We start from the raw sequence: 14,268 nt of genomic DNA, 5'->3' as shown, positions 1-14,268 counted from the left end.
TGGAGCCAGTGTTGGAGGACCTTCTGGCCCTTCCCACTGTCGACCCGCCCATCGCTGCGCTCACTTCCAACTCCTCGCTACCGGCCGACCTCCTGGAAGGCCTTAAGGCGGAGGACAAGAAGGCGGAAAAGGCGTGCCACAAGACCCATCTGGCGGCTGCCTGGGCCATCAGGGCCTCTTCTTCCGCTTCCTTTTTTAATAGGGCCTCTGTGATCTGGCTGCGCGAGCTCCTAAACAAGCTCCCGGCGGGAGACATCCGTCTCCACCAGGACGTGTCAAAAATAATCGCGGCCTCCCAGTATGCCGCTGACGCGTCCCTCAATGCCACCAAATTTGCCTCCAGGGCCCTCGGTTCTAACATAACTTCCCGTCGACTGATCTGGCTCCGACATTGGCAAGCGGACCAGAAAAACAAATGGAAACTGGCTTCCGCCCCTTTTAAGGGGTCCAAATTGTTTGGCGAGTCCCTGGATCCTCTCCTCATTGAGTCCAAGGACAAGAGGAAGATCCTACCCTCTTTAAATAAAAAGCAGGAACGTAAGGCCGCTCCCTACTCTAGGAGGCAGTCCTTTCGTGCCTCCGAGCCTTCCACCTCTGCCTCTTCCTTCTCTCCCTCTAATAGGTCCTTCGGCCAGCAGGGCGACAGGTCCCAAGACAGAGCGCCTTTTCGGGACAGAGGCAGGCAGCAGTTCGGCTTCCGCAAGTATAACCGCGGTGGGGCCTCCAACAGGCCGTTCCGTAAGTCAAAGTGACTGCCAGGGCTTGGCGCCCATCGGGGGTCGCCTCCAGCTGTTCGCCTCTCATTGGGCCCAGAACACCGAGGATGCTTGGGTTCTGCAGACAGTCAGGGAAGGCCTCTCCCTAGAATTCCTGTCCCTTCCCCCTCGGACCTTCATCCGGTGCCCTGTCCCGTCCTGCCCCCAGAAGAGGCAGCGTATGGACCAGGAAGTCCGTCATCTCCTGGACATCAGGGCCGTGGAACCAGTTCCCCAAGGCGAAGAGGGGAGGGGGTTTTACTCCATCCTCTTCCTGGTACCAAAGAACTCGGGGGGGTGGAGAGCCATCTTGGACCTCAAGAACCTCAACAGGCATATCGCCTACCGGAGGTTCAAGATGCAGTCTCTGCAGTCCATTCTGGCGGGGATTCGACAGGGAGATCTTCTCACATCTATAGATCTCAAAGAGGCATATCTCCACATCCCCATCCGTCCTCAGCACAGGAAGTTCCTGCGCTTCTTTTATGCGGGTCGCCACTTCCAGTACAAAGCTCTTCCATTCGGCCTCTCGTCCGCTCCTCGGACGTTTACCAAAGTGCTGGCGGTAGTGGCGGCTCAGCTAAGACGCAGGCCCATAAGGCTCCAGTGCTACCTGGACGACATCCTGATCCAGTCGTCGTCCAGGCAGCAGGCCCTTCGGGATCTCCAAACCACTATGAGATCCCTCAGAAACCACGGCTTCTCTCTAAATATAGAGAAGAGCCATCTCACCCCAACCAACAGACTTGTACACCTGGGGGCGGTGATAGATACCAACTTGTGCAGGGTTTTCCTTTCCCGAGACAGGTTGACCGGTCTAAGGTCCATGACCCACAAGGTGTTGAGCTTGAGGCAGGCTCCAGTGGTCCTTCTGTCGCAGCTGCTGGGAAAAATGATCTCCTGCATTTCCATCGTGCCGTGGGCCCGCCTGCATTCCAGGTCTCTCCAGTGGCTGCTGCTGCCGCACCAGAGGGCATCCAGGAGCAACTCTACCAGGCCGATTCGAGTTCCCCCGGACGTGAAGAGGTCTCTCCGCTGGTGGGTGTCTCCGGCCATCCTCAAGGGCCACCTATTCAAGGAACCCGAGAGGTTGATCATCACCACAGACGCCAGCCTCTCCGGCTGGGGAGCTCACATGGGGTCCCTGGTTGTTCAGGGCAAGTGGTCCCAAGTGGAATCCAGCTACAGCATCAACCTGCTGGAACTGAGAGCTGCTCGCCTGGCCCTGCGCCATTTCAGCCGGCCCATCCATCGCCAACATGTGCTTCTGATGACGGACAATGTGGCCACCAAGGCCCACATCAACCGCCAGGGCGGCACCAGATCCAGAGCACTGATGAGAGAGGCGGAGTCCCTGGGACGCTGGGCGGAGCGCCATCTGGAATCCCTTCGCTCCGACCATATCTCCGGAGTGGACAACACACAGGCCGACTGGCTGAGCAGGACGACCATAGATCCTGCGGAGTGGAAACTGGACCCTCGCCTGTTCCACCAGATGTCCGACAGATTCGGGACTCCGGCCGTAGACCTGTTTGCGTCCAGGGACAACAAGCAGCTCGACCGCTTCTACTCCCGGTTCTTCACCCCGGGGGCGGAGGGGACAGACGCACTGCGTTGCAAGTGGCCCCGCGAGCTACTGTATGCCTTCCCTCCCCTGCCTCTCCTTCCTCAATTCATCTCCAAAGTCATCGCAGAGGGAGCAGAGGTCCTCCTCGTGGCCCCGCATTGGCCCCGCAGGTCGTGGTTTGCCGACCTTGTCCACCTGTCGGTGTCTCCTCCGTGGCGCATTCCTCCGGACCAGATCTCCCTCAGCCAGGGGGCCGTGATTCACCCAGAGCCCCAGTGGCTCCAGTTGGCCGTCTGGCACTTGAGGGGGACCAACTAAAAGACCAAGGCCTGTCGGAGGAGGTAGTGAACACCATTCAGGCGGCTAGACGCCCTTCAACCACTAGGATTTATGATGCGTCCTGGGCCGCCTTCGCCAAGTGGTGTGAGGAACTGCTCATCGAGCCGACGACCGCGCCTGTTCCCAGAGTGCTTGACTTCCTTCAAGCGGGACTCAACAAGGGCCTGGCCCCGAACACCCTTCGACGCCAAGTGGCGGCTTTGTCTACTGTCTGGTCGGGCGACCGCCTTTTGCCTCTCAGCAAAATCCCGAAGGTGCGTCTTTTCCTCAAGGGTGCTTCTAACCTTCGCCCTCCCACCGTTCATCGCTATCCTACTTGGCAGCTGTCCGTGGTCCTGCGGGCCCTCTCTGGCCCTCCATTCGAGCCTTTACGCACTACTTCTCTTCGATTCCTGACGCTGAAGACGGCCTTCTTGATTGCCATCACGTCAGCTCGCCGGATTTCGGAGCTGGCGGCTCTCTCTGTTCGCCAGGATCTGTGCGTCATCCACCCTGACAGGGTCATTTTGAGGCTGGACCCGACCTTTACCCCCAAAGTAAACTCATGGTTCCATAGGGCGCAAGACATTGTGTTGCCAAATTTTTGTCCTCATCCGTCGCATCCCAGAGAGCGATCCTGGCACAATCTTGATGTCAGGAGGGCCCTGAAGGTCTACATCGCTCGTACTGCGGAATTCAGGAAGTCAGAGGCTCTTTTCCTCTCCTTCCAGCCCGGTTCCCTAGGGAAGAAGGTCACTTCCTCCACAATTGGCAGGTGGCTTCGCGCTTGCATTGCGACTGCCTATGAAAGTCAATCCAAGGCCGTCCCGCGCGGCATCACTGCACACTCCACACGAAGTGCTGCTACTTCAGCGGCCTGGGCCACCCAGGCCTCGATCCTGGACATCTGCAGGGCCGCTACGTGGTCCTCTCCTTCTCCATTTGTGCGACACTATAAACTGGACATTTTCGCCTCGGCTGAGGCGTCTTTCGGCAGGCGTGTGCTCCAGGCGGTTGTGTCAGAGACCGAATCCCGGGAGCCTTCTTCTGCCCACCCAGATGGACAATAACTTTGGTATGTCCCATTGCTTGGACTCTCCAAGCGGTGTACAGGAAAATGACCATTGGCTTACCTGAAGGGTCCTTTTCTGTACACCGCGGGAGAGTCCAACCCACCCTGGCTCTCAAGGCCGGGATTCGGGTTCCTCGTGTCAACAGTACATCATCTTGGACGCTTCGCTCCGTCCGCACGAACTGACTCCTTCAAAGAATTCTGGGGGATTGAGCACACCAGGAGGAGGTGTGGCTTAAGGAAAAATAGTTCCTCAGTCCTAAGGGCAAGCAGACTGAATTAACCCATTGCTTGGACTCTCCCGCGGTGTACAGAAAAGGACCCTTCAGGTAAGCCAATGGTCATTTGTTCAGACTTCTTTTATATAACATTAGGACTTACATTTATAAAAGGTAAAGATATATCAGACATCAGGGAAATATTGTAAATATATTTTCACAAGCTATGCAGCTACTCCTTGAAATTATTTCCATGTGGTTGCAGTAAAAGTGACTTTTAAATTATTCTAGTTACAAAATAGAGATATCCTTTGAATGTATTTATAGACTATCAGTCTGTGGTATGAAAAGTCTCTTAATTTTTTTCTTCAATAAGTCTAGAACCTTGAGCCTTGAGAACATGCTTTGTCATTAATCCACTTTTTTATCTTGTACAAATACTCTTAGAAAAGGGATTTAGCAGGGAATTAAACATTTTCTTCTCAAGATCTGATAAGGTCCCACTAATTATTAGTCCCTTCGCCATATTTGCTTTTTATAATTGCAGAGAAATATTTAGCATAACTCCAGTTTGGTCCTTAGTCCTTTGCAGCTAAAACAGACTGATATAGAGATATTCTTGTTTACAGAGATGAAGATCTGTGCTCATCTTAGAATCTTAACTATTAAATTTCAATAATAGTGGTGTTTATTTATCAAAATAGTCTTGAAAAAATTGTCCCAAAATGCCAGTCTATATTCTATGCTATGGAAGGACTTTGAAAGAAAAAAGAGGAACATGGAGGAAAAAATATCCTCGTGGCCTCTGAAGATAAAAGTTCTAACACAGGTGAATTGTAAAACTGCCTTATCATTTCTTTACTTCATTTATTGACCAATTTTTAACAACTGAGATAACTTCTAATATTAATAAAAAAAATACTAGAAGTTAAATGTAGCTTTTTTTCTACTTAGAATCAATATTGCTATTCAGATAAACAGCAATAATTTATCTTTGTAGGTTAACATTTAAAAGGTGCTTCTATTTTGTAGGAGATTATAATTTACTATCTGAAAGGTATATTTTCTTCTTTCTCAATCTTTCGGAATCTTTCAACATTCAACAGCATTGTTATTCAAAATAAAATTTTAACTTCCTTTAAGCTGTTATTGTTTAAAATATTTTTGACAATGTAATCATCTTATAATGTTTTTATTTTGCAAGAAAATAATGTATGATTGCTGATGTACATCAGGAATGTGGCATTTCAGATTTCACAGTTTCATATTTGAAATGAATGAATCATTTCACATCTTAGTGTATTGCTTGAACTCTAATTCAATGATAAGCAAAATGAATTTGTGTCCAAAATACATGGTTTCTATATATCCCTGGTATATTATGGATATAGAAGTAACTTTTCATGAAGACATATTTGTCACATGACAGTAGTCATATTCAGGTCCTGCCAGTAATTGCCCTGGATGTGGAGATATCCCCTCTATTAGAAAGCCTTTTATATGTTTGTTTGATTATGTTGAAAATAAGAAAGTATTTCATTTTGTATAGTAGATTTATTTTCCGCGCTGCTCTTCAGAGATGTATTATATAACATTTATTTATGATAATCCTGCCACATTTCTTTCTCTTCAGCTAATAGACTTTCCTATCATGCTGAAAAAGAAATCTCTTATTTCTCTTATTTTTGTGGTGTTATCCTTATTGTCCTCTGCTGCTCTTTGGAATATGAATTATGCATTGTATGTGTTTGTAAACACATGTTCATGAATTAAAAAGCGCATTTGTATAATGAACAGAGGAGTGGGGGTTGGTAAATAACTACTGGATAATTTCAGGGGTGGGCTGCTGGGAGTTTGCAGGGGTTTGGGAGAACCTCTAGCTAAGATTCTGTGCAGTTCGGAGAACCCCCAAATCCCACTCCTGGCTGGCCCCGCCCTGCCCCTCCCAGGAGTCCCCACATGGCCCATTTTGGATGCAGGTAAGTGCAGGGGCGCGTGCACAGACTCGGGAAGGTGAAAAACCTTCCTACTGGGCCTACTGGAAGTTAAGGCCTCCAGAGGGACTCTGGAGCCTGGGGAGGCAGTTTTCGCCCTCCCAGAGGTTCAAAAGAAGCCTTTGGAGCCCAGCGGAGGGCAAAAACACACCACCCCTGCCATGGTGCAGGAGGCTGACTAGGTCACCCCCACCATGGCCACTCCCACCCAGCAACCAGGCAGAGAACCCCTTGCTAAACATTTTGAAGCCCACCCCTGAATAATTTCACAAAGTACTTCCTTTGTGTCTAACTTAGAAATTGACAGAACTCATCAGTTAGAATGTAGAGGAACTACATTGTATACAGGCCCAATGCATTGCATTGTAGCTGACGTCTTTCTGGGTAAAGTACAGGATGCTGCTTATTATTTAAAGAAACCTTATAAGACAGGGGTGTCAAACTGGTGGCTCATGGGCAGGATTAAGTCACATACAGGCCACACCCACCCCAGTTCTGTAAAGGGAAAAAAGCCACGAAATGTCATGTGACTGAAACATGACGCCACGAGTTTGACACCCATGTTATAAGGCAGGGGTGGCGAACAAGTTCGACAAAAAGAGCCAAAATTTTAAACTGTGAGAGTCAGAGAGCCACACCACGCAGTGACCTGCCAAAACAGACAAACACTCACACAAAAGCATATAATTTTAACGTTAATATATTAAACACATAATATAACATGCTCAGTCAGGTGTTTTTTGTTATAAATTTTTATAAACCCATTAGAACTGCAACGGAAGGCAACGGAAATATTTTTAGACACAAAGCTTTTGACAAGTTAAAATTCACAGTAAATGGAATAATCTCTACAATCTTTTAATATGGAAAGTCAAAGGCAAGGATGGGCATTTTCTCTTTTATTATTTATAATTGGTTAGGACAGGGGTGTCCAAACTTGGCTGGGGAATTCTGGGAGTTGAAGTCCACAAGTCTTAAAGTTCCCAAGTTTGGACACCCCTGGGTTAGGAGGTCCTGGCGGGCCAGAACTGAAAAGCTAAACAAATATTTCAGCTAAAGATTCAGGTAGAAAGAGATACAAGATGAAATGCTATGCAAATGATATAGTAGTAACGATTATGCAAACACAAAGCTCCATAAGATACTAATGGCAGAATCCAAAGATTTTTGGCTACCTTTTAGAGATAAAAAATTAAATGAAAAGTAAGATAATAAGGCATTCAATTTCCAATGAAAAAAAAACATGAAAAGGGGGATTGGGATATGAGAAAAATATAGTGAAATATCTAGAACTCTTATTTAATAGGATATAATAATAATACATTTGAAAACAATTATAACAAATTATTGAATGAAATGAACAATTCCTTGAAACTTAGATATTATCTAAGATAAATGTTTTATTCCAAATGGCACCAACTGGAAGCTGGTGGGGGAGCAAGATTCAAAATCATACAAGACTCAAAAGAAAGATATAGAGGAGCAGCATTTCTTAATCTTAGACTGGATTACAAAGCAAATTGTCTTAATCTTATTTAAAGATAAAATTGAACAATCACCTCTGTGGTCCCTTCCAACCCTGTGATTCTATGGGTTTGGTATATCTACAAATGATTGGCAGATCACCAATCTTTTCCAACTTCCAGTATTTTAAGTTAAATGAAATGTTAAAAATTTAGAAAGATCTCTGCCATAGCCACCATTCTGATAATTGCTTGTCTTTTAACTTCAGTATAATGATTAATTCATTGCATTTGAATTAATCTATTTCCTTGGACACTTTGATCTCTAGTAACTAAGATATAAGTTTGTATTTTTTAAAATATAGAATACTTGATTCATGATGAGGTGCAATAGGTGACTGACAGTACTGCTACAACCTTCCTCTGACTACTTAGTCTTAGCATTTTATTCTGATTAGCAAAGTTCAAATTCTAAGGGCTGGTTATTTTGTATTTTTTAAAAAAAGTGGACTCCACAACCCAAAGTCTCCATTCCCCTAATTATTACCCATCTTCCACTTCATCTTAACTTAAGACTTCATCTTAACTTGACACGCGGCTCGCGGCCAAAATAAATGAGGCTCTTTGCCTCTTACCATTATTTAGTATGCTGTGGCTCGGATCGCGTGCTAAACCCGGAAGTGCGGTCGACGCGACGACGCTCCAGCAGGCAAGCGTCGTCGCGTCGACCGTACTTCCGGGTTTAGCGCGCGATCCGAGCCACAGCATACTAAATAATGGTAAGAGGCAAAGAGCCTCATTTATTTTGGCCGCGAGCCGCATGCAGCTCGCGAGCCGCGTGTTCGCCACCCCTGCCCTACTGTATTGATGGGTTTAACTTTTTTGCTTCTATGCTTTCAAAAAAGCTGTAAAAACTTATATTTTAAGCCTGCTTTCACTGACTTTACTTTTTTTTAAAAAAAACCTTTTTAATAGCTTTGGGTTTATTTTTAGATTTATAGTTTTATTCTAAATCAATTAGAGAACCCATGTTAGTGACCTAAGTTTAATAAATTGAAAATTAGAGGTCAATTGCCAGACAGGATAGAAGTAATGGTGATCTGATGTCCACTGCAGTATTTTAATCTTGACAGGGACAAGTCTTTTGACTTTAAATAACCTCATATCAAATTTTAGAATTGACTTAGCCACTTTAAAGCCTGATAGTGAACATTTGATGTCTAAAGCTGTGCTTTTCAAAAGTAATGAAGTGAGATAAAACTCTTTTATTTTGATGAGAAAATGTTTTCGTCTTCTGTTATCTTTTCAGAATTTATGGTGTGCCATGAATCAGAATTTCCTGTTTCCTCCCTTCTACACTTACACTCTAATTAAATTCCTTGACTTTTCAGCCACTTAAAAAACATAGTACAACTATATTGCTGACATCAGTGCATAATTTTCCTTCCAAGGTGTAACTAGCTTACACAGTACAGTAATATTAAAAACTTTGAAGTTCAGGATAATTAATTTGTAGCATCAATAGGAGCAATTCTGCAGATAGTTCTTGAGATTATGTAGAACCTCCCAAGTATGTAATACAAAAATACAGAAAAAGGTAGGAAGCTCCTGAAGCAGATTCCCTTCCACAACCATGTTCTCAGCTTGTCTCTTGATAATCGTTATGGGAATTGTAGTATGACAGTACTTTCCCTACATTGATATCTCATATGAGTTTGGAAGAATGGAAATCAGAAAACGAGTATAACTTACTCAGGATTGAGACCCAAGGAAGTGATATAAATTTAACAAGGTAAGGTAAGCAAAGCATGACTTTTGGCATTCTTCCCAATAATTAAAAGAGGCATCTGTATTTTATTCTGCATAATGAACTCACATGTTGTATCTGGGAGTCTGTGTGTTTCTCCTTTCCTCTCAATTTCTATCTATGCATATTTGTAGGGCTATACTGGAAAGGATATGGGTTCCATATTCTCTGTTGGGTTTTTTGATCAAGGGGATAGAGGGTGGGGGTTTAGATGGTCAAGAGCCTTTCAGACCACTGGCCATTCTTCTTCCACAAGGATGTACTGGAGATGAAGGTGGACATGTTTTTCTCTGTAATTTTTGCTGGATGCAGGCAATTTTCAAACTCAGTATTTTATTTAGTTATCTTTGGCCTTGTCAAATGTTATGGAATTATTTTGTGTTATTGATAAACATACTTTATCAAGTAAAGATGAATTTTAAGGGAGTTTGGTTTGTAGCTAATTTGTTGGTTTATCTGATTCTATATGGTTTGTTTATGGGATAATCAGTTCACCAGACTGTTGCTTTTGTTTTCATGCAGGAAATAATAACTGTAGTAAATAGTGAGATAATGCTAGTTAACCAAATTTATTTTATGTATTTAGTAAATCCTTGCTTACTAGTGCACCTGTTCCCTTTGCAGAAGTTGATGAGCTGCTGTGTTCTCTTAAGCATGTCCAACACACGCTGATAGATCCACAAAGTCAGGAGGAAATTGCTCTCATTTTACAGCTTGTGCAAAATACTGACTTTCAAAATGCATTTAAGATACACAATGCTGTTACTGTACATATGAACAAAGCAAGCCCTCCATATCCTCTTATCTCCAATGCACAAGAACTTGCACAAGAGGTATGTATGGTATACATTCTTATTTTAGTAATTGAAGTACTAGTAATTACTTTGTTCCAAAGTGGTCCTAGGTGTGGCATTAAAAGTTCTCCATAATTAAATTAGTATTTGCTTTTCCTTGTTTAGAAGAAAATGCTTTTTAGATCTCAGAGGTAATATATATGAGAATTTAGGTTTGCAAAATACTATTTCATATTTTTAAAGACTATATTTAAGAAATGTGAAGTTTCATTCTCTAAAGAAATATAAAAGTATGTAAAGTATTTCTTTACATTAATACAGTAGTTAAGATCACAGTTCTGCATGTCCAAAGGAACATGCATGTGTTTCTTAAATAGCACTGCATCATTATAGGAACATCAAATAATCTTTGAAACAATAGAAGTTCCCCAAAACCCTTGTGGCATGACACAACAGCTTTTTGACCAGACATCCTCAATCTTGCTTGGATCCTCCAATAATTCTTAGGATACAGGCAGACTGAGAAAATACCATACTATTCTATTTAGCATTTAACTGCTTTTGTAAAATTAAAAGTATTTAAATATATAAATAGATGCAATAATATTCACAGAAATTACACATCTCCATTTTTACATCAAATTTGTTATAATTGATTTCCAGCTACAATTTAATGCCCTCAAATAGTGTTTCGTTCACTAAATTTGGTTGTATAGCAAAACCAAATTACTGAAATCTTTGTATAATGTTTAAACTTCTTTAAATAAAAATATAGATCTGGAATATAAATTTCATATTAAAAAATTAAATAACTGCTAGGGTCATTTTAAGTTTTCAAATATTTACAGATAATTGGATAAACATTTGTTACAATCTGCATTGTATTTTGCTATTTCAATGTTAACATCCAAACCCTTTTATCACTTATGAATTAATTATTAGAAGCACTTGAAAGAAATTGGCGTGTTTCAATATTGCCAGATTAGGAGTATTGAATACTTAGCACATTTACTTATTGAGAGATTTTATATGGCTGCCATCTTATCTACATAACTGTAGGTGATTAACTGGAACCCACAAAAAATATAATAAAGCAAAAAGCTAAAGTAAAATAGTTGCAGCAAAATAACTGAGACACTGTATAACAAATTCAAACACAGTATGTCAGAGGAGTCCTTGATTAATGACTACTCTTCAACAACTATTTGAACTTGTGACTAAGCCAAACAAGAGATATTTATTACAGGTTCTCTAAGTTGCAACTGTTGCAATGCTCCTGTGGTCACATGATTGTGATCTGGGTGCTTGGATTTTCAGACATCAAAATTTTTTGGATCATCTGATGGTGATTTGCCAGCTTCCCACGTGAAGTCAATGGGAAAGCCAGCAGGAAGACATAGTCATGTGAGAGCCTTGCTTAATGACCTACATAGTTCCTGCTTAACAACAGCAACTGGAACTCTCTTTGCTCCCTTTGACTTACAGTCATGTGGTAAAGTAATGGAGTTCCTGGTCTCAATTAACATACTTGAGTAAGGACTATCTGCATTGAAATACCTGCATTGAAAGAAAACAGATGTTCCATCTTAAACATTTCTTTAGAAGAACTAAGTAAGCTCTCTAACAGATTTGTATTTTAAAAAAAATAAGTAAAAAGATTTGACTTCACTCTGAAAAACAGCCCACCAAACTTTAACAGCACCAAAGAGAAATTAGCCTATCAAGGTAGTCCTACCAAACCATTATAATTAAAACAAAGATATATCTGTGGAGATTTTCAGTCATCTAGGTTATGGTTGTCCCAAAGGTATTTTTTCAAAAGCCAACTGGACTTTGTTTTTTCTTGAAGATGTTAAGCTTCTCATCCAAGAAGTGAAGAAGCTGAATAAACAAAGTTAAGTTACCTTTTCAAAAAGCACCTTTGAGGTAAAACAATGATAATATAAAATAGCATTTGATGTCTTGCAAAAGCCTAGCAGAACGAGAACTCCATGCATCTTTGAGGCATTTTCATAGTGTGGGAGAAACCACCAAAAAAGAGCAGCCTTAGACTCTTTATCCCCTTCAGATAGGATGGAGAACTTCAGCATTCCCTGCCCTCAGGAAAAACACATAGGTTGGGATGGAACACTTAGGAGTTGGAGATCTACTTAGATGGCTGTTTTCCAGAGACATTTGGAATTGGAAGATTGATCTTTGAATACTCTGAGGGAGTTTTATGTTAAAAATGAATGTGGTCTCTGATTTCTTTTATCCATTTACTGTATTTAAAAAATTGTTTGGAAATCAACGTGTAATATACTATGCTATTTATAGAAAAGGTGTTCTTGTGTGAAAAGTAAAATATTTTGTTTATGACGGATGGTAATTGATATCACATTTTTGTGTTCTAATTCTCAGGTACAAAATGTTTTGAGACCAAGCCATCAAAAAGATGGGCTGGAACTTAATTCTTTATTGAATGCTCCTCATGTTCAGGTAGGAATACTCTGTTTTAAAGTATAAAACATTCAGTTTTTTAAATATACTGTAAATAATAGATATTGACTGTTTTTTTCCTCTTTCCATATGGTAAAACTCTAATTTCAAACAAATACTAATTACATAATTGAGATAACTACAAGTGTATTTCTATTGGTATTTGTGTAATGATGAAAAAATCAAAATTTAAAACAAATTGATTTGTTGACTGTGAACATTTCTGAAGTGTCAGTTGTAAAATGCTAGCAATATGAACATGTGAGTACTTTTAATGGTACCAGAATCAGACTTGGCATCAATAACGGCCAGCACAATTATTTGCTGTTTTTCATAGTAAAACATGAATTAATAATAAAATGGAGTAATAAATGGAAAATAATTTCCTGCTGCTTTAAATTTTTATACCTTACATTGATAAAACCCCTTATTCCGTGAACCTCAATGGGTTTAAGAAATACTGGTAGTCCTTCCATAGCAAGTTCTCATTCGGCAACCTTTGGAAGTTATGATGCCATTGAAGAGAAATTTATGATGGATCGTTGTTCTGTCTCTGTGATCACATGATTATAATTCAGGCACTTGGCAACTGGCCTGTAACTGCTGGCTTCTGACAAATAATGTCAGTGGGCAAGCTGGCAGCAATTGCCGTCATGTAACAAACATGCATGCCCTTAACAAATATGCATAAGAACTGCAATCAGAAGTGCTGTTGCATGCATATGTGGAACTGGTGGTCTCAGTTACGGTTGTTAACTGCCCGTACTTGTACCATTCCTTAATTTGACTGTCCACCCATATTGAATCAGAAGAAAATACAAGAAAAGTGTCTTCTGATTAATATTGGATTCCAGTACTAAATTTTTGTGGTACTTTTACGCATTCCTGCTTACTATTTGGTACATACTATAATAAACACAGTGGTACAACTTACTATAATAAATTTTAAGTTTACTTTTTTGCACCAGGCACTACTTTTGGCTCATGATAAAGTTGCTGAGCAAGAAATGCAACCAGAATCAGTGGCAGATGAAAAGATATATGAAAATGTTGGTGTGTATGGAGGAGAAACAGTTAAAATTGTTCGCATTGAGAAAGCTAGAGATATTCCATTGGTAAGTATACTAAATGTGATCTCGAGAAACATTGACTCCACTCCCATATTTTTCATAATACTTGATCTGATCATTATAGTACATTATCTGAAAAGAAGGGAATACAAATATATAAAAATGTGCAAATCATTTTCCCACTCTACTGCTGGCTTTGTGGACTGATAAATAATGAGTTTTGCTCACATTTTCAGATTCTCCTGAAAATTCTAATCTATTTTAAACAGATTCAAGTGCTGGTTTCTCATATGTATTTTTCTGCAAAAATTGAATTGAAAATTGAGCCTAATTTCGATGTTTATAAGGCATAGCTCCCAATCTTCCCCAATATACGAATATGCTAAAGACTAATTTAAGATATCTATTAGGTTTGCTGTTGTTTTCCATACAAAGTATGCTAAAAAAAAATTGGCATTACAGAATTTTTTATGAATCTTTATAATTTATTTCAGTAAACTGCTGTGCTTTGGATAAACTACACAGCAGGATTGCTTTCCTCTGCCACAGTACACTAGTTCTGTAATTGCACTCATATTCATCAGAGTATATAGAAACGATTGTAGAGATGATCTTGGAAAGGAGGAGTCATTAAGGGACACAATTTGGGAAAATGAAACGCCTGAGAAATAAACTCAAAACAATCCCTTGATTCTATTTGCTACAAAGGTTGGATAAAAAGAAACTCTGATA

The 14,268-nt window shown here is 41.2% G+C and overlaps 1 protein-coding gene across 1 annotated transcript in view; it reads left to right on the top strand.

Moving 5' to 3' along the window:
• PALS1 (protein associated with LIN7 1, MAGUK p55 family member) overlaps positions 1–14,268 on the top strand; it is a 53,810-nt gene that overhangs the window by 26,825 nt on the left and 12,717 nt on the right. Inside the window, exons 3-5 of the mRNA XM_081937724.1 lie at positions 9,819–10,027; positions 12,389–12,466; positions 13,435–13,581. Of these exons, the coding sequence (XP_081793850.1) occupies positions 9,819–10,027; positions 12,389–12,466; positions 13,435–13,581 (434 nt within the window). The remainder of the gene's footprint in view (positions 1–9,818; positions 10,028–12,388; positions 12,467–13,434; positions 13,582–14,268) is intronic.

This window comes from Natrix helvetica, assembly GCF_964273705.1.
Source record: "Natrix helvetica genome assembly, chromosome: 1".
NCBI classification, from domain to species: Eukaryota; Metazoa; Chordata; class Lepidosauria; order Squamata; family Natricidae; genus Natrix; species Natrix helvetica.
This window is presented reverse-complemented; position numbering and strand designations above follow the sequence as displayed.